General features: G+C 31.8%; 1 protein-coding gene across 1 annotated transcript; it reads right to left on the bottom strand.

Annotated features, from left to right (window-relative positions):
• Positions 1–5,472: 5,472 nt before the first annotated feature.
• Positions 5,473–24,298, bottom strand: LOC129918181 (transmembrane protease serine 9-like). The gene is made up of 6 exons (XM_055998565.1): positions 23,220–24,298; positions 23,004–23,157; positions 20,528–21,114; positions 20,313–20,467; positions 7,647–8,331; positions 5,473–5,700 (listed from the first exon to the last, which is right to left on the bottom strand). Exons 1-6 carry the CDS (start codon positions 23,871–23,873, stop codon positions 5,539–5,541), a joined length of 2,397 nt encoding a protein of 798 aa, XP_055854540.1. The 5' UTR covers positions 23,874–24,298; the 3' UTR covers positions 5,473–5,538.
• Between the last annotated feature and the right edge of the window lie 1,294 nt (positions 24,299–25,592).

Consider the following 25,592-nt stretch of genomic DNA (forward strand, 5'->3'; position numbering starts at 1 on the left):
TGATATTTGCAACGTATTGCTTGCTTATAATCGAAAATTAGCCCTTCTTGGTAAAAAAACGTCGGATATACAGTACAGAAATAATGTGGGTCTGATCCATTATTTTCAGAAAGTCATCTCCGGAATTCGAATTCGAAAAGAATTTATAAAAAATGGTGGAATATAATAAAATAAAAACTAAGAAATTAGGCATATGAAAACAAAATTCACATTTTCTATTTTCGAGTTCAAAAAAATTTACAAACTTTGAAAAGACATATTTTGAAAACCATGTGTGGTACAATAATGGCAATAGAATCTCGATGCAGAAAATTCTGCGGACTTGAATTGCCTAAAATGAAAAGAAAGTAGAAAGCTTCGAGATTTTTTAAATTAAGCTGAACTTGAATTCAAACTGCAAATCTTAATCCAAATTGACAAAGGTGTTAGTATACCTTTTTTTTTTTGTTATAGGCCATCAATTGTATTTCTGTCTGCAGTTTCTTGGTGATAATCCTTCTACCAGTATTTCCATGTTCCATGAAGTGATTTTTGGGGGTAAAAACGCATCCTGCTATACGCTGCGCTTTTCCCTTGAAATTGTATACATATACCAATTCTCTCAAACCGTTTAATCAGAATCGACGATGTTTTTGTATTTGGTGGTGGTGATAAATCAATTTCACGTTCATGTTAATAATTTTCCACCGTTTTACCCGTCATCAAAAACTTGTACTGGCTAGAGGCTGGAGTAAAGCAAGTGCAACAAAACAAGGCGACGACGACGGAGACGGACGAGCGACGATGAGGAAAGAGGAAATGTGATTTAAATTTATAGCCAGGCCAAACAAAGTTCAGTGAGTTGCAACAAATTGGCGTTAGGTTTGTTTGCTTCCAACAAGCAGCAAGCAAAAGCAAGTTGCCATAAATCTCAGGGAATTTCGCCAAAATGCAAAAACGAGAGAGAGAGAGAGGACATAACAACTGCAGTTTGTAAGGATTTGCTTAAGCCCATTGCTGTCGTAGGTATTCCAGGGACATTTATTGCACAACAATTGTAAAAGATGAAGAGAAGACGAAAAAAGAGGAGATTTACTAAATTCAATGACATAACATTGTTCGGGAGAGAATTAATGTGATTAATTTCGAAGAAGAAAGAGAGTCTTTACAAGAACCTTGCAAATTCTTGAAGATATTCACTCCTTTTTTGTTGGTACAAAACTTATTATCAAAATAAACAAACGAGAGATGTTTTTTTGTTTTTGTTTGCTGTCGAACTTCGAAACCGCGACATCCTTGTTCCACTAAATGTCTGAAAACATAATGTGTGTAATTTAGGAGACATCCTACAAATAAGGACGACATCCGAAATGACTCCTTATGTCCTTATACCAACACAACCCATATACATAATGATGATGAGCCCGAATGATAAAATCCTAATTTACGCTACACCAAATTTTGCAGGATGTTTCCTCTAACATCCAGCTCATCTCTACCAAACCACTAAATGCGGGGGATGATAATTAGAAACCGCGTGGCGTTTCCCTAGCAATATGGTGTTATGCGTTTTAGCGAAGAAGGATATAAAAGGATGCTCCCATATGGATCCATTATATCCTAGTTTAGAGTGTGAGTTTATGGGTTTCATATGAATAAGTTTGCTGGGTTCCATGAGCGCGACATGTTTATTGTTTGGCAATTTGAAAGCGTGCGAATCTGTCTCAAGCCTCAAACACAAAAAAAAAACCAAACGAAACATAAATGAAACGTTTTAGGTATTGTTGAAATTAATATCCTGCGTGCGTGTTGGCATATATATTTTTAGAATTGAACAAGAGGCGGCCTTAGAGTCAGAGAGGGTGACTTTGGCAACTATAGATATGGAAATTATGATGATGAAAATGTATCAAAGGATTCATGTACAGGATGTGATGAGTGTCTTTAAGGAATCGAGAAATATGCTTTGAATGGCGCATCTCGCGCCATCATGATATGAGAGATATAACAGGCGTGTAAATATTTAAAAGGATAATTGCTGATGATATGTGTGACACACGAGTTGTATGCTCGATAAAGTTTTCGAATACCAACACTTTGGGGAGAGAAAATTGAAAATTAATTGCTTGGTGTGTTTCTATAATTTGTTTCTTCCTCTCCTCTGCCATCTAGTGTGTTTTGTTTGTGGGAAAATATGGGAGCATTTTAATTGTTGTTTTGAATGTGTTATGATTTTATGATTGTTTGATGAGAGTTTTTTTTTCTTGTTTCGAGGGAAAAATTAATATAGGCAGGAAGGAAGAAATAATTTGCATTTAAACTGAAAAAGAGGTAAATTCAAATGAAACTTTTGGGGGAAAAGCCTAAAGGACCAAGATGTTGACAAATTCCACTTTCATCTTGACAATTTTTATTACTTCAGTACAAACAGTACAAAAAGTTAAAGTCTAAAAGAAATTCATAATTTTGTTTGGGAATAAAAAATTGTGGTTAATATGGCCCACACAGGTGAATCATTCAGAGTGAAGCAGTAAAGTGGGAGAGTTGTGATAACTTTCGAGATCATGACTCTAGTCTAAAACAGGAATAAGATGTGGTGGGCCATATTACCCACGTGGGTACATATTTAACACTTTCTCTACTTCTGCTTTTCGATATCAGGACATAGTTTAGCATTATTGTTATAAAATTGAACACCTTCGGAAAAGACGCTTAGAAAATCGTCTAAAAGAATAAGAAGTAGTGGGCCATATTAGCCACTAAGCCACATTTTCCACACTCTACTTCTGTTGTTCGGTTTCAAGGCATGGAAGAGATGTTGTAGAGTCAGAAGTTTCGCTGAATTTTTCTGTTAATTTGCTGAATTCGTGCATCAATTCGCTTAACTCTTTCGTTTTAATCCAAAATCATCCTTCCAATGATTTTCCGAATTAGCGGTTTGTCCTAATTTTTCATCAAATTTGTTGTTTTTTCGTAAACCATGCAATCCATTTTTGTAAATCTATTAAGTTGTATGCAAACTATTTCCATGTGAAATCAAAAATTGTAAGAAGTCCTCACAAAAATATGCAAGCTTTTTTTTAAAACTTGACTCCATATCGATTCCTAGGAAACACAACGAAATTCATTAAAAATGTTGACAACTGGGTAGGATTTAAATAAATAATCTTAGAGAAGTCCAAATTACTTCGAAAAGTATGCAATGATTTTTTGTAGTTCCTTAAAACTCTAAATTTTAAATTTCTTAACATTCTTAAAAGCATACAAAATTTTTCCCTAATTAATAACTATTTAAAATGGTTACGATCTCCTTCAAGTATGCTACTAATTTTACAAAATTCAATAAAACTAATGTGCTTACATGCACTGTATTTAATAACTGCATTAAAACTTTAACAAAACCCCAATAAAATGACAAATTATAATCGTGTCAGTGTGAAATACTATTCAGTGGATTGTTTTTTACATGCAAAAGTATGCAATGTACACAAAATTTTAATAGCTTACTCATAACAAAATCTTAGTATTAATGAACAATTTGACCCCATTTCAATGTAAAACAAAAACTATTCGAATTGTTTAATAGAATCTGTAGCAAAATGTTCTTAATCCTCGCTTTAAGATCTAACAAAACTAAATAAAATGTCATTATTATTGGATCAGGTATGTAGGAATATTTTATTACATTGAAAAGTATGCAATGTATTTTAATAGATCTTTATAATCTTACATACATAAATACATATATGGTATAAAATTTCGCAAAACAAATTATAAAAAGAAAGAAAACCACACAAAAATATTAAATTTATCGATTAATTCTGCACTGATTTTAACGGGCTTTTAATATGCTTACAGTGAAAAGTATGCAATAAATTGTTGTTATTTTTGAAAATAATAGAAAAAGCCGCCGTCGATCAAGATTAAACAATGAATTTTAAACTCTAATTATGAAATAGGACCTTAATTTTCAAATAGCAAAAAAAAACACTATAGCCACACAAAAGTATGCAACGTTTTTTTTTCAAATTTTTAATTTTATAATAATTTTCTTTCTAAGTTTTATATTTCTTTTTCTTTTTTCTCTAAAAAAAAAACATTATATCCCAACTTGATTTACTTCTGAACCAATACACATTCTATATCTACACCACTACCATGTGCCCTTATGCTTGCTTACCTCTTTGTTATAGAGAACTTCTCAGAACAAACTATCATGTCCATTTCAATTGCTCGACATAATGTCCCTTGCCATCAGCAGAAGAGAGTGTGTGTCCTCTCGAGTTCCAACTATTTGTACACACTGTAACTTTGCGAGAGGTGTAATTCAACAGCATGCTTGTGTGGTGTGCAAGTGTCACAAATCCTCTTGTCTCAAGTAATAACTTTAACCTAAACCAAGTCCAAGAAGGTTTTATTTTTTCTATATAAAATAAAACAAAACCACGATAAAGTGTGAAAATATTGAAAAGACTTCGCGAAGAAGTGTTGACTTTCTTATGGGCTTCCACAGAGATTCGAAGAAGAGAAGGAATATTGTATGATACCAGGTCAACTGCAAGGGTTAATGTTGTTCCATCCACACCGCGCCAGCCAGCAGAGAAAACAAAACTGGCACGACGACACGACAAACCTTTGGACAGAAAACTATACAGAAACACAAAAAAAAAGGAAGAAAACAGAGAATCCCATTTAAACAAAACCTAAAACAATTCGCACATTAAACGTAAGCCGATGCCCCATCAGCGCAGGCTAAGTTCTTCCAAGTCCCGACCCGATCTCGATTCCAGCTTCAGCTGCTCCAACACAATGACTACAACGACGACGATGCGACGACAAGGATGTTTGAGTTATCTACATGAAACGAATGTTAGCACAAGTCTATGGCCCCAGCATGCTGCCCTAGGTCGCCCCATAGAACTAACTCTTCGATGTTCATAGTTCGATTGTTCTATTCTCCGTAAGGCAGCTACAGAGGAGAGTTGTTACATAAGGAAGAAACGATGAAATCATTGGCGAACAAATTATTAGGTCTCGGGGATATTGGATTTCACACCTTCAGCAGCATCATCATCATCAGCATCGCGTCGCGGTCTTCGTCGCCGCCATGGACCCTGGCTGGCTGAATAACGATAACCAAAGCTAAAACCACATCGGAATATCACCCGAAGAGGTTGTGGGGTTCTTCTTATAGATACGTCTCTGATGTCTGTTTGTTTTCCTCGCCATAGCCATGTAATTGGCCCAAAAGGTGGGCATTCGCAATAGTTTCACTAATCGAATATCGAATTTCTTATGGAAACACACGCGGTACAAATCTGCATCGAATCGCTAGTAAATTGGTTTGGTTTTTATATTTATTTAAGAGCGAACGCGAAGGTCTTAGAAAATTATGGGCGTTTTTTTTTATTATGGGCGGCCATGTGTAGAGTTTTAATTATTTAAAATAATAAAGTAAACACACCTGGAATGATTGCGCTTATAGCGTACAGAGCAATTAAATTGATTTTATTTTTTATTTTATATGGAATTTTTTGTTTTACATTTATTTGTTTGCTTTTATGGAATATGAATTGCGATAGCTTTGAGAATCCATGGAATGTATTTCGATACTCGAACATAGACATCAGGTTTGTTATCGGCACATATACGAGAACCATATGAGACAAGACCAATTAGACGATTGCGCTCACGATTCACCAATGGACCGCCAGAGTCACCCTGTAAAAAAAAGGAAAATGTTAATCTCACAAAAGTATGCAATTTTTTTCTTAAAGGAAATCATGAATTCCACAATTTTATCAAAACTCTTAAAGAATTAAAAAGCATGTAAAACGCAAGCTTTGGAAATGATTAAAAAAGTGTAAAAATGTATAAAACGTCTAAAAGTATGCACTGATTTCCAAAGATAATAACAAATCATCTCAAAACTATCCTCCTGAAATAATTTAGGACTCTTAAAATTACTTTGAAAGTCCTATCAACTGCCCAGGTATTGAAAATAATAGAAATAAGAGTGGAAATACATATGTGGAAAAACACACAAAAGTATGCAATTTTTTTTCTTTAAGTCAAAATTCTATAATTCAACTATAGGTATCACGTAAGGATGCTAAAATCATATAAATGGTGCGAGAATTTAAAATGATTGTAAAATTGAGAAACTGTGCAAAACACCTTAACGTATGCATTGTTTTTTCTGAAAGCCAAAACAAATAATAAGGAAATATATTCTACTGACACATTGATAGACTATAAAAACTTTTTGAAACTCCAATTAAGTGTATAGATAAGTATTGAAAATAGAAGCACAACGAGTGGAAATGTATTTAAAAATTACCTGAAAGTATGCAATAAGACTGTAAAAATATACCTAATCTTCGATGTGATCTGTATCATTTAAATAGAATCACTGTCAGAATAAATTAAATTTAAAATAATGAAAATGAAAGTAAAATTTACTAAGACCATACAAAAGTATGCAATGATTTTTAAAGATCGTAAAAAACTTATATTTTTACTAATAAATTCTAGAACTTTAAACCCCAAAGATAGTCTTATAGTTCACATGGAATGTGCAGATTTTGAATATGAGTCGCGAGAATTGAAAACAAAGTAATCAAACACACAACAGTGTGCAAAGACCAAACAAATCATTTAAAAATCATTTCTTCAACAGTCTAAAAAGGTTTTAAAAGGCTTTTCAAGCAATATCAATCGTGCAAAATGATTGTATTAGAGAGCAAAAAAGGGACAAAATGTGTAATGGTATGCAATTTATTTTAAAATAAGTTTTTAAAATCGATATTTTTAAAAGACTTAATGTCTAATAAATCTTTGCAGTAAAATCAACTCTGGGCGAGAATTAAGGAACTATTAAAAAGTATGCATAACTTTTTCAATGATGAAAAAGTGCATTCCGTGACGGCTTAAATCTACTAAAATTTGAATAGCTCTTTTTAAAAATAATATTTTATGTTTTGATTCAAATCAACAATGCGTATTTTAAAATAATAAATAAAATAATTGTTAAAATAGTAAAAGAGTATGCAACGAGTTTTAAAACTTTTGAAAATCTTAAAAAAATGTAAATATTTGAAACATGTTAAAGCTTGTTAATAGCCAAATTTTTAAAATCTATTTGCAGTAAGAACCTTAAAATACTTTCAAATATATAAAAGTTTTGTAAATTGGCTACAGAACTATAAAAAGGCTTCAAATCATCCGTAGAAATACCACAGTTCTCGTAGATTTTCAAATTACATAGAAATCGAGCGATTAAAAATATGCAATAGTCTTTACCCATAAGGAGTTATTGACCTCTAAATGTACAGACAACTCTATAAATCAATGGCAATAACCCACATCAAGTATTAACGAAAAACAAAGAAATGCGATCAGTATTTCAAAAGATTACTAAATTTTACACACAAAAGTATGCAATATTCTCGTAAAATTCTATGAAAACTTTGTTCAGTACCTTGTAAGACACTCGTGAAAACTCAGCAGATGGACTATTTTTACAAATTAATAAATTGCCAATGTTAACTAAAAATGCATACTAAAAAGTATGCAATAACTTTCTACGATCTTTAACAATCTTGAAAAAGTCTTCCTGAATGAACAGTGTTTTCCTTTTCTTTATTTAAAAATTACTAAAAACTTACCAAACATGACCCCTTCTTCCTTCCATGCAGCGCACAAACTTCATTAGGTGAAACATTAAAACCTCTCCGTATGCAATCTTCATTTGATATTGTCGAATAATTCAACATCATCAAATTGTCCGGTATAAGTATTTGACTATACATATCTGTTACTCCCCAACCAGTTATAGTCACGGGATAATTAATTTCCATACTTCGACCAAAATTATCAGCCAAACTTATTGGTGCAATTTTTTCGTTAAACTCAAATGGTACTGAGACTTTTAAAACTACTACATCATTATAGGTTTCCTTTCCCTTCGAAGTATATAGCTCATGTTGAACATATGATTGAACATAATATCTAAAACCTCCAGACTTCCAATTCGATGTACCCACAACTACGGATAATTTTTCAGCAGGTTTTCCATTTGTACAGTGAGCAGCTGTCAAAACATGATTCTTGCTAATGATTGATCCTCCACAAATGTGTCGCCATTGATTGAAATTTGTGTAAAAATTTTGCAAAGACACTTGATAGGGTATAGGGTCGGTAGCCAATTCTCCGCCAATGATTCGGGTAATTTTTTGATTGATATTTTGATTAACACGGTTACTTTTTGACGATTTAACACAACGGCATGATTTCCCCGAAAATAACAAAACTGTCACCGTTGTCGCTAATAAATATAAAATGTTCATCTTTCTAGAAATTCACAAAACTTTCTGCAAGCTTTGTTCCTGAAATCCAAGTATTTATAGACAAAGTGGCTAAACAATTAGGAGATTATTATGGAAGGCTTAAGAATTATTAGGTCAAATTCTTTTAATTTTAGAACTTTATTCATTATTTTAGTTTTTTGATATTTCAATTCTTACACAAAGTGGTTATAAATTCTATCAAATTTGTCTTTTCATGACTAATTTATGGCACTTAAGTGGCATCAATGAACGATAAGCCAAAGCATATTTACATAATTTACATTTTATTAATGATTCTAGACTAATAGCCATAGCTACTTTACCTAAACGTTTTATGGTTTTTTGTGTCAACAATCATGAATTTGCTTAAAAGTTTTCATTGAATTCATCATGTGGAGTAAGTTTAAATTTGCTTAATCGATTTACGATTTTTTGATAAAAAAAAGAAAACTATATGAATGGAGACGTAGTATAAAAATAATTCGACCTATTGATGGACTTATAAGGGTGTTGTTATCTCAATCTCGGGTATTCCACTTTTCTGTTATTTTAAGGGTCACAAAGTTCAATATTCTAAAGTTAGTTATCACACACAAGTATTAAAATAGTCTTTCGACCATCTTTTTTAAGAAGATAACAAGAAAGCATGACCTTACCCGGGCGCCATTTAAAATAAATTGAACTGAAAACTCTTTCAACTATTCCAAGATTTAGTTATTATTAATTTGATGTATTTTTAGTAAAGTTTCTTTATGCAGCCATTCATCGTCTCTGCTTGGATTATATCACTTTCAAATCCGGGCGCCATTTAAGAAAAAAAAAATTAAAATAAAACACTTTTCCCTGTTCGTAATTCAGGGTCTTTTTTGACATTCTTCGGAAGAATCTTTTCTTTTTAATGAAAACATGACTTTACCCGGGCGCCATTTAAGAAAAAAAAAAACTGGAATGAAATTAATTTGTCTGTTATTCAACCAAATTTCAGGGCCAGTCTTCATATCAGGGCCCAATATAAAATTGAAACTCTTGATTTTATTTTTCGATACTTTGATGTTTTTATTGAAATTTGCTTATAGAAGCCATCTTATCTGCTGTGTTTAGATGAAAACATGACTTTACCCGGGCGCCATTTAAGAAAACAATTAATACGAAATTGTTTTTGTTCTTCAATATAGTTTTAGGGCTCTTATTGAAATTTTTCAAAACATTCCTTCTGGGGAGGGCCCAAATGAAGAATTGACTTTACCCGGGCGCCATTTAGAAACATTTTTTTTTTAATATATTTTAAAATTTTAGTACAAGATTATTATAAAAAATATTTTACTCTAAATTAACTCCCTCTAGTCCCTCATTCATAATTTACACATGATCGTGCCAAGTTTATGTCAGATATCCTAACATACAAACAGTCAACAGACATTCGGACAAACTTTCGATTTGTAACATCGTTGTCGTTGTCGTTGAAACGACATCTGCAAATCGGTTCAACAGCAAGTCACTATACTCACCACCAGCAGTGCTTAGTGCGCACAACTGTGTGCTACAATCTTTGCATTGCCTCCCAAAGACTTAAAATTCCAATCCAGACGAGCATACAAGAAGCCCCCAAGCTCTGTTTCTTTGCCAGCATACAGAAAAAAAAAAAACAACAAAAGTGCACCACGCGCGCTCGCATATCGTTTTTAATTCAATATTTCATTTGTCCTCCTGCCCTCTTGCTCACTAGCTCTAAAGATAACTTCAAACTTTCAAGAATGAAGCAGGAGCCTCTCCTAGAGGAGCTATTTTCTGTTCTGTACTGACTCTCCAAAGATGAACCTAACAAAACACAAATTAAATAAGAAATATTCCTGTGTTTGCGGGATGTTTTTACGTTTTTTTTTTTCTTCTTTTAGTTATTTTGAAGAGATGCAAAATTAACCAGAGAGCGATAAGTTCTGTTTTATTTGTTGTTGTCCGCGTGCGTCGACGACAACGACCGACGCACGGTCCCCAGTTAGTTGCACAAGTAATATCAAGACAGAAACCAAGAACGTTCGTTGGTTGTCCCAAAGTATACAGTCTCGTAAATTAGATGACAAATTGGTTTTAAATTGATTCTGTGTTGTCATTTGGGGTCTTTTTATTTAGGTTTTTTTTTTTGTAATGTGTAAAGTTGTTTTTTATTTAACTCGCAGTCAAAGTGCTTACAGAAGGCAAGAGGTGGTGGCGTTTTATTTACGCAAATGCGTATATCGAATGTGCGTACATCGTTTACACAATCAACAGTGTGTTTTGCATGAAAGGTACAGTAAAGCTTATTTTGTTTTCATCACTGAATTTAATGATGTTTTTGCCAAATTCCATAATTTATTGAATATTTGCTGAGTTGATGCATGTTTTTACTGAATAGATATGGTTAAAATTTTTATTTAAATTTTCTACAACTTGAGCCTTAAACTGTTTCTTTGGGCTTAATAGTTTCAAAAATTTATAATTTTTTCCAAGCGCGAAGATTGCTATTTTTTTTATTTTATCGATGTGTAGGACTTTATACTTTTTATTGTTCCTATTCTATCCCATTGAATATTTCTATACTGATGAACCATTATTGCATTTGGTAAGGCTGGAAAACATCTTAAAAGCTTAGTAACGACCATTTACGAGTAAAACAAGCGATCCAAGTCGGAAACTATGGTTTTCTGAATTCGTTTTCAAAGTTGAACTTTTTAAAGAATTAATGATTTTTTGAAGCTAAACCATTAATGTTCAAAAAATCTGACGGATACCATTTTGATTGTTAAAAATTTATAAAGAAGCTTAATGTTTAGTCAGACTTTTCAACTTTTTCCTATAAATTTGTTCAAAAAGCTGAGCGCTTTAATTTAAATAAAAAGACTACATAGTCGAATTTTTCCAAAAGAATGTTGTTTTTATCAGTGTCGAAAAACTCACTGAAAATTTTTTCGCCTTTGGATTATAAACCTTCCGACTGTTTCCTTCAAGTTTCCTCAATTTGTAAAACTAATTTCATTTAAGATCAATCTCTAAATAGTAACTTTCCACGAAACAAACATTTATGACTAAAACTTCGATACGATGGTCTAAAAGAATCCGAGAGTATGTCAACAAATTTTAAGTTTTTCCACTATTTTGTCCAAGTTTGTTGAACTTTTGAAATAGTACCTACCTATTGGCGGTTTTTCTCCAATCTGTTAAAAACTTTTTTAAGTGGTAGACATTTCTTTTTAATGTTTTTTATTTTTTTCAACATTTTTTTTTTTTTCACTACAGTAAAGTATTTTCGATTTCTTTCTAACTAAACTATTCAAAAAAAAAATCACGAATTTTCATGAAAATTCCGACAAATTAATGTAATTTGTTGATGTTGTTAGGTAGTGATTTTCTTGAAGTTCACAGAACAACTTTTTACGAAATTGATTAACCAAAAACTTTACCTATTTCTTTGATGCTCATTTATTCATAAAGATGGAAAATATTGCTCCAGGAATAGTTATCAAATGTAAACTATTTTTTGTCTAAAAAAAAAGGATTCAGAACAATTCCAACCAATTTTTAGTCTTCGACTTTTTCCTCCAAGTTTATTGAGTTTTTCAATGTTTTTTTTTTGCTGCAAATTCTTTTTAACTTCTAAATTCTAAGTGATTTGCTTTGACATTAAATTAACAAAAAAAAAAAAGACCTCTTTATTTTGATGAAGTCAACAAGGAAATGCTCACTGATACTATTTTGCTAGTAAATTTTAATTTTTCTTGAACTTTTTCAAAGTGGGTATCTATGATTTTTTCTTAAATTCAACAACTTTGAATGGCAGTAGTTTTTTTAAAAAATTTATAAATTATTACATTTTTCTTTACCTCGACAGAGTAAATGGTGAAAACACTGATCGATAGGTATATTTCTTATAAAACCGTTTACAATAAATTTCGGAGTTTTTGACTGTTTTCTCAGTATTTGTTGTAAGTATTAGTGATTTCCTTGTAGCTGAAATTGACAACGAAAATTCTTCAAGGCAGGAAATCCTTACCGACACTTTTTTCTTCGTATTTGTTGAACATTTTTAAGAATTGGACAATATTCTTCGAAATTAGTTCAAATTCTTAAATTTTTAAAATCTTTGGCAATCAACTCTTCCTTAAGTCACAGTCAGAATTCTTTAAGAATACTTTTGAAACTTTTTACATTGCACTCATTGTCAACAAACTTCAAACTTTACAGCAGTTTTATACGAATTTCTGCAATTCTTCAATTCATTGTTGATTTCCTTGAAATTAAACCTTGCTTTTTACGAAACTAATGAACACAAAGACCTTCACAGCTTCATAAACAAGTTTTCAATCAAAAACATAATAAAACTATAAAACCGTTCACAATAAATTTCGGAGTTTTTGACTGTTTTCTCAGTATTTGTTGTAGTTCTTTAAGTATTGGTGATTTCCTTGTAGCTGAAATTGACAACAAAAATTCTTCAAGGGAGGAAATCCTTACCGACACTTTTTTCTTCGTATTTGTTGAACATTTTTAAGAATTGGACATAATTCTTCGAAATTAGTTCAAATTCTTAAATTTTTAAAATCTTTGGCAATCAACTCTTCCTTAAGTCACAGTCAGAATTCTTTAAGAATACTTTTGAAACTTTCTTAAATCGCACTCGTTGTCAAAAATCTTCCAACTTTTCAGTAGTATTCTACGAATTTCTGCAATTCTTCAAAGCGTTGTTGATTTTCTTGAAGTTAAACCTTAGGTTTTTCTAAATTAATGAATACAAAGACCTTCACAGCTTCATAAACAAGTTTTCAATCAAAAACATAATAAATGTTTAAGAAATCTAGCATCTTCACTTAAGTTAGATTTACCATGACGCACAATATCCAATCCAATCACCAATCATTAACTACTGTCTTGTCCAATTGTCGATTCACAACCATATATACACTATGTCCCATTGAGACAGTAACAAGAAACAAATAAAAAAATTAATAGGCGCCACCCGTACGCATACAACAACAAAGCACGTCAAAAAACACAACCAATTCCTAATGAATGGGGATCCATATCGACGACATTTTCTACATATCCAATTGCTGTATAGTGGTTATATGACCATAAAGACAACTTAAGGAAATATAGGGGTTAAGTGTTTTAGCTGGCATAGCACACCCTTCATGTCATCAATTTATAGATTATAATGTGCTCCCGAACTCGACGCGACAACCGGCCGACCGTGTGCTGCTATAGGAGCTAGGAGCACCACCAGATACTTGAGATTGTACAGATGTTGCACTAATATCTTAACTCTCTCTCTTTTCCATATAAACGAAAACGAAGCAATTGCTAAATTTGAGAAGATCTTGCTTCAAGCCATATAATATGCAAACAGATTCGCTTGGAACACAACATGCAATTAATTTAAATTAACTACACTTTTGCATATTTTTGTAGTTTCTAGATATGAGACAAGATTAAAATTATATGTACTGTACATCGATGTTGTATAAAAATGTAACCATACTACAATCTTTAGAGAAGAGTGTACACAGAAAGAAACAAAACCAAAAAACTTACTACAGACATCTACCAATTAATTAGTTGAGTTATTATGAAAGATTTGTTCGCGCCAATAAAACTGATCAATTTATTTGTGTTAAACCTGAAAGTGCCCAGAAAGAGGGGAGAAATTGTCAATTGAATAACAAAACAAAATAAACAGGAGGCAAGATACAAAGTTGGACAGTGGGAATACGGTCCGAACCAGCACCAGCTCATTTATGGGTAATTCTGGTTTGAGTCTGGATTTAGGTGTAGAATGCGCATTTGTGTCACATATAGTTAGACACAAGTCCTTTTGCGCAATAGTCAACACAATGTAATCAGGCTCAAATATCTTTGAATACAGTGTGAATAGCAAGTAAGGGGTCTTCAAAGTTTTTTGAAATGTATCCCATCCATCCCAATCTAACAAATTAACCCCTTGTAACCCAACATCGTAAATTTTAAAATTAATAATGTAAATCGAAAGGGCTTTAGCTATAATAAAACACGTATTTTTTAAAAATTCAATAAATTCATTATTTGCTTAGTTATTTCGAAATTTACGCAGTAAAAAAATAGTTTAAATAATTTATTTTTGTATATAAATGCAAAAATTCAAACAAAAAGCTATCTAATATTTATTTTTAGGCGCATTTCTAAAATCCAAAAATAAAACCCCGTTAGTTTATGCACGAAAAATATTTTTTCTGAATTTCGTAGTTTTTACATAAATTTACTTGTTTTCCAAAAAAGCCGAACTTTCAACATTAACAGCCAATTAAAAACTATTGGTGCTATTTATTTGAAATATGGCGCATTATTTCGATAAAGCAATTCTTAAAGATCATGTAAGAAGTTTTAAAAGAATAAAAATATGTTTTTTACAGCTTTTTGGCGATCTTTTTCGGTTTGTTACAGAAATGTCACATGGGGCTACAAGGGGTTAATAGATGAATTAAACAATTCATAGTAAAAATTCAGCCAATCTTATGGGGAAATCTGTATTTGACTGAAGAATGTGAAAAATTTACTAACGAATTCGGAGACTTCAGGGGCCAATCCATATATAATCCGTCGCATGAGTTACATCGAAGATTTCAACTGCCAGCCCGATCTTATGAGAACCGACCCATACATGAAGGACTCGACAGATGCGTTTATGGGTCGAATCTCATAAGAACTAGCTGTCAGTTAAATCCGTCACCGTGACGGATGCGACGGATTCTATGGATTAGGCCCTTTAAAATCCGTTAAATTAACAGAAATCAGCAAACCATTGAGAGGATCCAGCAAATTGTGTAGAAATCCAGTAAATCCAGTGAAAAATCTAGTAAATTGATGAACGAATTCGTATTCGGTAAATCTAGCAACTCAACAGATCAACGGGGAAATCAAGTAATAAAAGTTAATAAAAAAAAAATGTTCAAATTCATGAGGAATTCGGTAAATCAATGAACGCATCAACTGATACTTTTGGTAAGCAGAAAATTTAAAAATCGAATAGAATGAAGCCGGTAAACGATAAACTCAGTAAATTTACATAATTTTCGTTAGCCTATCCTTAGTTCTAAAATTATAACAAATTTAAATTTTTTACTTTGAAAACCACACAAAATATTTTTTTTCTGTTCATTGTTAGACTCGTTGATTTTTCACTGACGTTCGTTTGCTCAGTATTAGCCCACATTTTTTATCTTAAGTCCACCATTTTTCAAAGGATAAAAAAAAACTTTTTTTTTTTTCATTCAGAAACCGAAAAAATTAATTTTTTTTCCTGTGAAAATGTCGTTACTTTAAAACCGTAGTATGTTTACCGAAGGTAAGTCCAGGATAGCCCAATTTTTATTTTCGCTATCCTGTCCTTAGTTTAAAAATTATAGGAGCATAATTTTTTTTTACCTCAAAAAATATTTTTTTTTTTTTGTTCAGTGTAAAAATCGTGGGTTTATCACTGATGTGTTTCGTTTGCCCAAGGTTAGCCGAGGCTTAACCACTATTTCTTTTTGTCAGTCATCCCATTTTTAGTTGGTTACAAAGGGCAACTAGTTTTATTATTTAAAAAAAAATAGTACGCATACACCACGGTGACCTTTCTTATTTATAATTTGGAAAAAGTAAATCCACTGGTGTGGATTTATTTGACTAAGAATTTTTACTTGATTGAATGTAATCCATATAATATTCCTGTTAAGAAGACTAATTTGATTTATTTTATTTTACCATAAAAAATTATAAAAACCATACAATACAAATATTTTTTCAAGTGTAAAAATCATTGAAAATAATTTATGTGGTTTTCTTATAATTTTTAACTCCAACCCCATTTTGACGTATTTTAATGACGTTTTATTGACGTTCCGCGAGAAAAAAAAAAATTAGTAAAATATTTGACTTATAAGCCCACATAAAAAACTGTGATTTATTAAGCATAAGAAAAGTCATTTAAATTGTTCAAGTATTTTAATAATAATAATTTGAATCCGACCTAAAAATCAACTTGAAAGAAATTTGCATGCAATTTCCAAATTAAAAAAAAGGATACTTTGCATACTCTTCTATATGTATTATTAAACTTAATATAATGATATTTGGAAAATTTACTCTTTCGAGGTCCATTTTCAACACTTGAATAAGTTTTGAATTGCATATGTTATGTATAGTAGCTCTTTTAAACAATTTTTCACTCTTGGGAAGTGAAAAATCTCCATCCAAACAAACACAATTAAAAATCGTTTACCGTCCGTCAGTCAGGTCGTTAAAGTTATCATTTTATAGGTCAATTATAAGTCCAGCTACCGCCTCTATGCAAATTGATCAAACCAAACAAAAACGTTAACAAAATTAATTCAATCCCGCCCGCTGTCGATTGACAAAATGATCTCCAAAAAGGCCAAACCCTATAAACTATATTCCGAGATTGTTATCCCAGCAGCACGAGTAGGCAATTAAATTCAAATATTTCTTTCTTTCTTTTTTATACTTTTCCGACCTCCTCAGAGGACTCTGTCTGATGATGATGATCATGGCAGTGTGATAAAAAATTCCTACCCAAGAAGCGACAATTTCATCAACAAAATCGAATCACTGACCACACACGCATATAGAGTTCCTCTGAAATTGCACACAGAACCCGCTTGTCATCACAAAAAGAAGAAGAAGAAGTGATCCTCATTCGTGATAACACGCGATATTATTTATGACAGTGGTATGGCGGTACAGAACACAAGGACATTTTCGGTTAGGTACTACCTGAGAATCGTCTCTGGCTGGACAGTGTCAAGACTCAAGGCCGACAAAATACAGAAGCGTTGATGATTTAGTTCACTCTAAAGACTCAATAAAAGGGTTTGTCATCATAATTGGCTTAGGCTGTTATGTATGATGGGGAATAAGGTTTATAGGGAAAATTCTTCAAGAGTTGAAAAGAAAACAAAAAAAAAACAAATATGAAGACATTGGTTATAGCCTTTTGCATGTACGAGAAGCCAAGAAGACTGACTGAGAGCTTGCGAAAGAGAAGATTTCTTCAGAAAATTCCCGCGTAGTTTTCCTATCCGATTTGCAAATCTTTTCTTATAAGACAAAAATAAATAAAAAGAAGGATTCAAGGTGAATTTCTATCAAGTCTTTTAGGTTAAAATGAATTAAAGAAAAAAAAATATGATTTTTAAAAAAGCTTAGCGAAACAATTTTCAACAATCGAAAGGAGAATAGATGTTGGTGTATCTTTAGTATTGTAATAGTTTATTATTTTGTCAATTATAAATAGTTTTCAAAAAAAAATTTGGAGTTTCGCCCACTTAATTTCAACTTAGCGAAAAAGAACTGCGCACAAATTAGCTTTGAGCTTCTCATTAATTTACTTTAATCTTGCTGATATTTTTGTCTTGTTGTTCATTATGTTAACATGAGTTTTATATTTTTCGCTCAGGTGATGTGAACTTAGCGAAAAGTAGCCTAACAAAATAAAATTTAATAAAAACATGTGGGTACCTAACCACAAAAAAAAAATACAAGAACTAATAAGAGTCAACTAAAATTTTGATAAAATGCTTTTGCTGAAATTTATTTCGCTGAGTTTATATGAATTAAGCGAAATATCTAGATCTTGTATAAAAACATTTATCTTACGATAAAATCGAAGCTATGACAGCTAGTTCACGTCAAGCTACTGACGAGTTTTTTTAATAACTCCAAGTTTGATCAAATTTCTTCGAGAGATTTGATTTCGCTAAATTCACATCAAGTTAGCGAAAAATCCAATATTTTTATGAACACTATGAACGAAAAAATTTAAATGACCACTTATAATTATACCGATAAAAAAAGAGATAATTTTTCAATTTGGCGAATATGCTTATAACTTCTATCCTCCTGGTGAAATTCCTATAAAAGCCAAAAGTGTGTACCAACTTTGAAGCAAGGAGAAAAAAATTCAAAAAAAAATCTGTCCCGCAACAATTTTATTGTTATGATTTCTCAAAATTTCGCAACACTACAAACGAACATACCCCAACCACCAATCGCGGCGAATCCTGGCGCGAATCTTGGAAGCATCAGACCTCTGTCTTTGTCTGTGATCGTTGTTGTATAGGAACCAACCCAGGGCCAGGATACCATGCTGTGAAACTGATGGCGCTGATGGAATCCAATACCCGGCAATGTTCCTTATGGAAAATGACTTTACCAAACATATTAATTCACAGATCCACAAAGCTGTTTGAGAGGAGGAAATTTGGCCAAAAAAAAAAAAAAACTTAAAGGAGTCAGAGAAGTCTGACTCTGGATGAAACCTTGGTTATTGGTTTATGTGTGCACGTTGCGATCATTTTGGATGCGGGTTTAAGGAATAAAAAAAAACACAGCAGCAGCCAGCACCACCACCGACGAGGAACACAAACTCGCTTTATAGATATTTTTTAACTTGAATTCACGGTGTGGTGTCGACTTTTAGGTTTGAGATCTGTATTTTAAGTTTTTTTTTCTCATTTTGTTTGTTTGAAAATTTCCTTTAAAGATTTTTATCATAAGATTTGTGCAGAGTACTCCTATCTCTTCTTCTGTGAAGTGTGCGAGTGTTTTTTTGTTCTATTTGGTTTTTATTACTTCTATAAGTGACCAAAGGTCAGAAACTTAGATCAAGTCGTGTGTAACATTTGTCATTTGATGAACTTACTTGATTTAGGAATAAATTTCATTTTACAGAAGGATTTTGGTTTTGAAAAGCGGCTTCGTTTTCGAGTAATTAACGGAACACGGCTTTCTGTCAAACAAATCTGTTAATCTTTTTATTAATAATAGTTATTCCTGGAATTACAATTTTCTATAAAGCTTTACCGAAGCTAATGAAACACCTTTAAAGTTTTATAGAAGTAAAATTGTTATTCGGGACTGCAAAGTATAACTCTTGTCATAAAAAGCCAGAGTTTTTAAACTAGGAATTACGCCAAATGGCTTCTGCTTAGTTTGAAATGGCTTCCACACTAAATTTTGTTGCATATTTTTACCTGTTTGTTAATTATTTACCTCTTGTTACATTAAATACTTGAGTTTTTGAAGGTAAATCCTTTCCTTTTCCAAGCCTTAAGAGGAGCTGAAGTAGGTATGCATTACCAAGAAGTTTTCATGACATTTAAGCAGTCTAAAAAAAAAAACATTGCATACTTTTTAATGTTTTTCTGAGTTTCAAGGCGATTACTTCAATAATTACATTCAGTCTTCAATTGATTCCTTTTACATTAATTTAATGGTTCAAATTGTAATATTTTCCCATATTCCTTTTCTATGTATACGTTTAAGCCCAATAAAGGATAATCCTATAAAGACCACCGTCAACAGTATTAAAATGTCATAAGATAAACAACCCTTTGATCTCACATGTCTGACAATCTTAATACCAAAAGCTAATAATTTAACAAACCTCCAACTCTTTTTTGTATCATATCATTACAGGATAAGAGTATCCTGTCTTCTTTATGGTTTGAAAAGGACATTCATGGTTTTTTATTAATTTTTCAACAAACAATGCACCAGTTACTCCCTCTGTATGATACTCTTTGTATGACATTACTCCAAGTTCCTTCCTTTGTCTCCTCTGACTTATATGTTTGCATAAAATACATCACAAGTAGTGAGAGTGTGTTATCCTTTTGTATATACGCAAAAGGAAACTTTGGAGAATATTTTCATTGAAGACAGCGAAAAGAGGATGAATATGATTAAGTAAACAGATTAGAAATTACAAAGAACGCCATGTTTTGTGTGTATTAGGGTCTTTTATAAAACCTTTCTTTCTGTTTCAGCCAGAGACAAAAAATGGAAGAAATGTCAAAGAAATAATAATAATTTTTTTCGCTAAACAAAGAAACTTTGTGGTTTTGTTTTTAATTAATATTTATACAAAAAGTCAAACCCTCTTTTCCTGGATTTTCTTTAAGGGATCTTCATTTTCTAATTTCACCTTTGATCCATTCAGAAAACTCAGAAACTCTGGTAAAAATAGTTGGGAAGCTAAAGTTGACTGTAGTTGGAGTCCATTCAATTCCATAAGAACAAACTCCAAGCTGAAGATTTCGCTGCTCATTTACCAAGGGCCCACCAGAGTCTCCCTGTGAAATAATAGAAACTTTATAATACTTAGCGTGGTTTTAAAAAAAAATCACCGTTACCTTATAACTAAGACTATGATTCAGGCTAACAACACATAAATCCGTCGAAGCAAGATCATCAATTCCCACTGATTTACAAACTTCTTCTGACACTGTCGTAAAGTTAGCTGAACGAAGTCGTTCAGGATATTCATATCCTGTCCATCCCCATCCATGCAAAATCACTGGAATATTATCCAAAACTCGTTGGGAACTATCAAATCTTATTTTAGCTATGGTCTTTTTATTGTATTTAAATCTTGGATGAACTTTTATCACACCAATATCATAACCCATGAAATGTTGTTCAAATTTTGGATGAGGAGTGTAGGAGATAATTTTGTGTCGGGAGCCAATTCTGCTTTGAAGATTAGTTATTCCGGCCACAATACGAAATTTCTTGATACCAGGATCGTCGAAATAGGGTACCATACAATGTGCAGCTGTAAGGACATATTTTGATGATATTATCGATCCACCACAAACATGACTCCATTGTCGATGTGCGATTTGGTATTGAATTGAAATTATATACGGAACGGAAGAGGATACTTCTTGGCCAAAAATTATAAAGGATGTTAAATTTGGACTTGGTTTTTCATCAGTAGCTGTAGGAAGTTGAAATATTTTTAGATCCACACTTTTAGTTGATGAAATGAGTGTACCTACTGATGTCACTGCTACTGGTGCAAATAATAAGACAACACAAGGTTATAACTCCAATAGATGTCATATTGGTTCAAAATGAAAACAAGTAATAAGCGAAATACTGTATACGTTTTCATTTTAAAAGATTAGAAGAGATTTGTGGAATTTTAAACAATCATATTGTGGAATTTATTTCATGAGACAATTATTGTTAGCTGAATTCTAGCTCGTGGAGTCGAAATATTAGATAACCGATTATAAGCTGTCTAATAAATCAATTATTAGTAATTTTGTTCTTCATACAGCTTATGTGCAATTGAAGAAATGCTGTGTTTCTTTATTAACGTCAAGAAATTTATCTCTTAAGGTTTTGAGAGGAATTTGTTGGTGAAGTATTGAATTATTTAGGTAATTACTTTAACCAAGTCTATTACCTAATATCAGTGTAACAGTTGTAATAGTTTACTCTCTTTAGTTGGAAATATCTCAGGAACCAGACCTCCAAGAAACTTAAGGTTTTTAGTTGTGAATAGAACTTAAAGCGCTCTTTCTTTTGGGATTTGGAGGAATTTTTTAAAAATGAAATTTTTTGTTGATTTTTTTTTCTCTCAAAAATGTGAAAAAATAAATTTTTAATTTTTTCACCGGAATGCATAGACCCGTTCACTGTGAACTCATATATGTAAACTTAAACTTATTTCGAGACTTTGGTAAAAAGATATCGGCTTCGGAATGAAAAAAAAAAGTTTGGTTAGAAATATCTCAGAAACCAGAACTCCAAGAAACTTTAAGTTTTTAATTATAAATAGGGCTTAAATAGACCTTTCTTTTGATGTCTCACAAAATGGATTTGGGGGAAGTTTTAAAAATGGTTTTTTTTTTGTAAGGGGTTAACCTTGATTTTTTCTCAAAAATGTGAAAAAATAAATTTGTAATTTTTTCACCGAAATGCATAGATCCGTTCACTGTGAACTCATATATGTAAACTAAAACTTGTTTTGAGACTTTGGTAATAAGATATCAGCTTCGGAATGAAAATACAAAATGTTTGGTTAGAAATATCTCAGGAACCAGACCTTCAAGAAACTTTTAGTTTTCAGTTTTGAAAAGAGACGTTTCTTTTGATGTCTTTTTTGATTGATTTTGAGGAAATTTTGAAAAATGGAATTTATTTTGGCAAGGGGTTCCACTTTGTTCTTTCCCAAAAATAAAAAAACAAACTGAAAAACAACTTTCCAGCTGATAAATATGAAACTCAATACTTTTAAATCATAATAATTCCTATCTTCGTGACCTAAAGCCCACTTAGGATTGAATTTGCTTTTAAATCATACTCACAATAAAATAAAACCTCCTAAAAGTATGCAACAGTTTATCAAAATCCATAAAACCTCCTAAAAGTATACAACCGTTTATCAAAATTCATGTTTTTAAATTTAAATAAATAATATTTCGAGTCCATTTGAAGTATTGACTGTTCTATATCTGTGAAACTTTAATTTCAATACTTTTAAATCATACTCACAATAAAATAAAACCTCCTAAAAGTATGCAACAGTTTATCAAAATCCATAAAACCTCCTAAAAGTATACAACCGTTTATCAAAATTCATGTTTTTTAAATTTAAATAAATAATATTTCGAGTCCATTTGAAGTATTGACTGTTCTATATCTGTGAAACTTTAATTTGTGGGGAGATGTGAACAGCTTTACAAAATATTTATAAAGTTGTTTAGACGATTAACAAAACTTTAAATCATGACTCAACATCTTTAATTTGCTCAACTTAAATGTATTTAAATAAATAAAACCTGCCAATGTTTACATTTTTTCACATCTAATTCCAACTGTCACTGGCCATAGTTTCCTTGATCCAATCTTCGAAAACCGAAACTCTTGTAAAAACATCAGGTAATCCTGCCGAACAGATGCTAGTTCCATACGAAACAATTCCAATTTGTTGATTACGATCACGGTTTACCAATGGACCGCCGGAATCACCCTGTTTAAAAAATCACAAAAACCTGTCAAGAAACTACTATTTTCAAAAAAGCTAACACTTACCGCACAAGCTCCTTTCAAAAAGAACTGATAGGCACAAATTTCAGTTTCGGTAACTCTCCCAAATGACTGTTTACATTCAGCATTCGAAATAGTTGTATAATTGAGCATTTGAAGATTTGTCGGAAATGGTCCATAAATCCATGGAGATATTGAACCCCAACCTGTTAAAGTCACTGGTTCCTTATTTCCAACTCTCTTCGTTCCGAAAACATTGATTTTTGAAATCTTCTCGTTAAATTCGAAAGGAGGATTAATTTTGACCAATGCAATATCACTTGTAACCAATTCTTGATAGTTATCATGAATTTTATAACCAACAATCTCATGACGAGATCCATCTCTTTGTCGAAAATCAAAAGTTCCAGCTAGTACTGACATTCGATTCGGTTTTTGTCCATGGACACAATGTGCAGCAGTTAAAACCATATCCTCGGCAATAATTGATCCTCCACAAAAATGTCTCCATTCACCATTTTTGTTGTATTGCATTGAAATTTGATAGGGAATTGGTGCATTAGTTGCACTTCCACCAACAATTCGATTGAATTCATCAATATCGGCGATTTGAGTTGGTAGTGATTCACTGGGATAACCCCAACCGAAATTGAAGTTACCAGAAATGAATAGAGCGAGTAACGCTAAAGGCCCGAACATGTTTACCAAGTCGATGAATGAATTAGACTCTAGTCTGGTTGAGTGATTTGCAAAGCTTATATTTGGTGCAATTAGAATGTGATAAGCATTGGGTAATTAATTAAAGCCCCAGACCTCGTATGAAACTTTATCAAGGTTTACAAATTTTATGTGAGACATCTATTTTGATTTCACAATGCATACTACCCGCATGAATTTGACACTAGTTGACAGTGACGAGGCTTTGGCGGAATTGAATGGTAAATAGATACAACAAAAAGGTCGATGTATCTATTTTTGGAATACCTGGAATTTGTATGAACATTTCATAAACTGGGAACGGTTTATATTTGAGTGTTAAATATTTTTGTTGAATATTTTTGCTTGATACCAACATTTTGACTGCAACATAAGATCCCTTAGTGATAAAAATGATGATAACTTTCTTGAACAATACTCGAAACAACACCATTTTTAAAGTGAAAGAAAAAGTTTCCACAAAGAAGTAGTTTTTGTAATTTGATACAAAAATATTGGTTTTACCGCAACATATCGTCGCCGTAAAGCAAAATTATTGTTCTAAGTCACAAAAAGCAAATTTTACAGGGCACGATTTTTAAGTTTCAAATTCGTTTAAAGTGAAAATTTTCTGCTCGTTTGCCACTCAAGTTATGTTTTTTATAAAGTTTACCTCATTAGTAGGTGCAAACTTTTTTTAAATATTTTTTTAAACTAAAAACCCAAAATTGGACATAGAGCAATTCCTATACAAGTACGTTTTTTTCCTTATAAAAAGTGGACTTAGAACAAAATATGATGGGACTTAGAACAATCAAGAATACTCGGGCTCATTTTCAAAAGGCTACTTCCCTGTTTTTATTGTTCTATGTCCCATTAAATTATATTTTCTGCGGAAGGAAATTTTTTGACAAAAACGGTTTTCAAATTCGGAAAGAGCTCCCTCAAATTAGTAGAACTGCATCATTAACTCATTTTCGGTAAAAAGTGGATTTAGAACAATTTTGCTTTACGCCGACGATATATCAACATGTTGCAAAGACCTAGAAATACTATTGTTTTGAAATGCAAAATTTTGTATGAAATCTTATCTTATCTTAACTTATCAAATCATGTTTCTTTGAATGTTTATTGCTGTTTTATTCATTTTAGAAGGGAAAAATTTACAATTATATATAGCAACATGTTACAGGTTGCAAAACATAAAATAGTTCTTTTATGTCTCTTTAAGACAAATTGACTCGTCTTGAGTACCTAATAATTTTTAATAATATGGCAACAATTTAATTTGCTTATAAACATTCAAAAATGTTTCCAGAAGACAAACCCATTTATTTTCATCTTCCATTAGGAAAGCCTACGCCGTTTTTTTTATAGACAACTAATGTTTTTGCCATACATTTTAATATCTTGTCTATCGAAACATTGCAGAAGCAAGAAGTACAATTTGTGTCTAATAATTAGGTTTGTCGACATAGCTGTAATGATTTGTTCTAAACAAGTTTTCAGAACTGTTTAACAGGAACTATTAACAATATTTCTTTGCAATTTTTTTTTAGCCATCAGACAATTTACAAAAGCGAAAACCGGGTAAAAATTGAATCTTCCAGTTAAAAGCTGAAGTTAAATAATGCATATTACAAAATCTTGAAATTAAATAATTCTTCCCGGAACCAGATGTAAAATTTATGCTTAAAGATTCTAAACGAATCCAAAATTTCC

Source organism: Episyrphus balteatus, chromosome 4 (assembly GCF_945859705.1).
Source record: "Episyrphus balteatus chromosome 4, idEpiBalt1.1, whole genome shotgun sequence".
In the NCBI taxonomy this organism is placed as follows: Eukaryota; Metazoa; Arthropoda; class Insecta; order Diptera; family Syrphidae; genus Episyrphus; species Episyrphus balteatus.

Bases quoted from the DNA above. Each gene is read 5' to 3' on its own strand.
- LOC129918181 (XM_055998565.1), bottom strand. From the start codon at position 23,873: ATGTTCGGGCCTTTAGCGTTACTCGCTCTATTCATTTCTGGTAACTTC. The intron at 23,158-23,219 runs GTAAGTGTTAGC...TTTTTTAAACAG, and splicing joins TTTTGAAAGGAGCTTGTGCG to GGTGATTCCGGCGGTCCATT. The intron at 20,468-20,527 runs GTAACGGTGATT...ATTATTTCACAG, and splicing joins ATCATAGTCTTAGTTATAAG to GGAGACTCTGGTGGGCCCTT.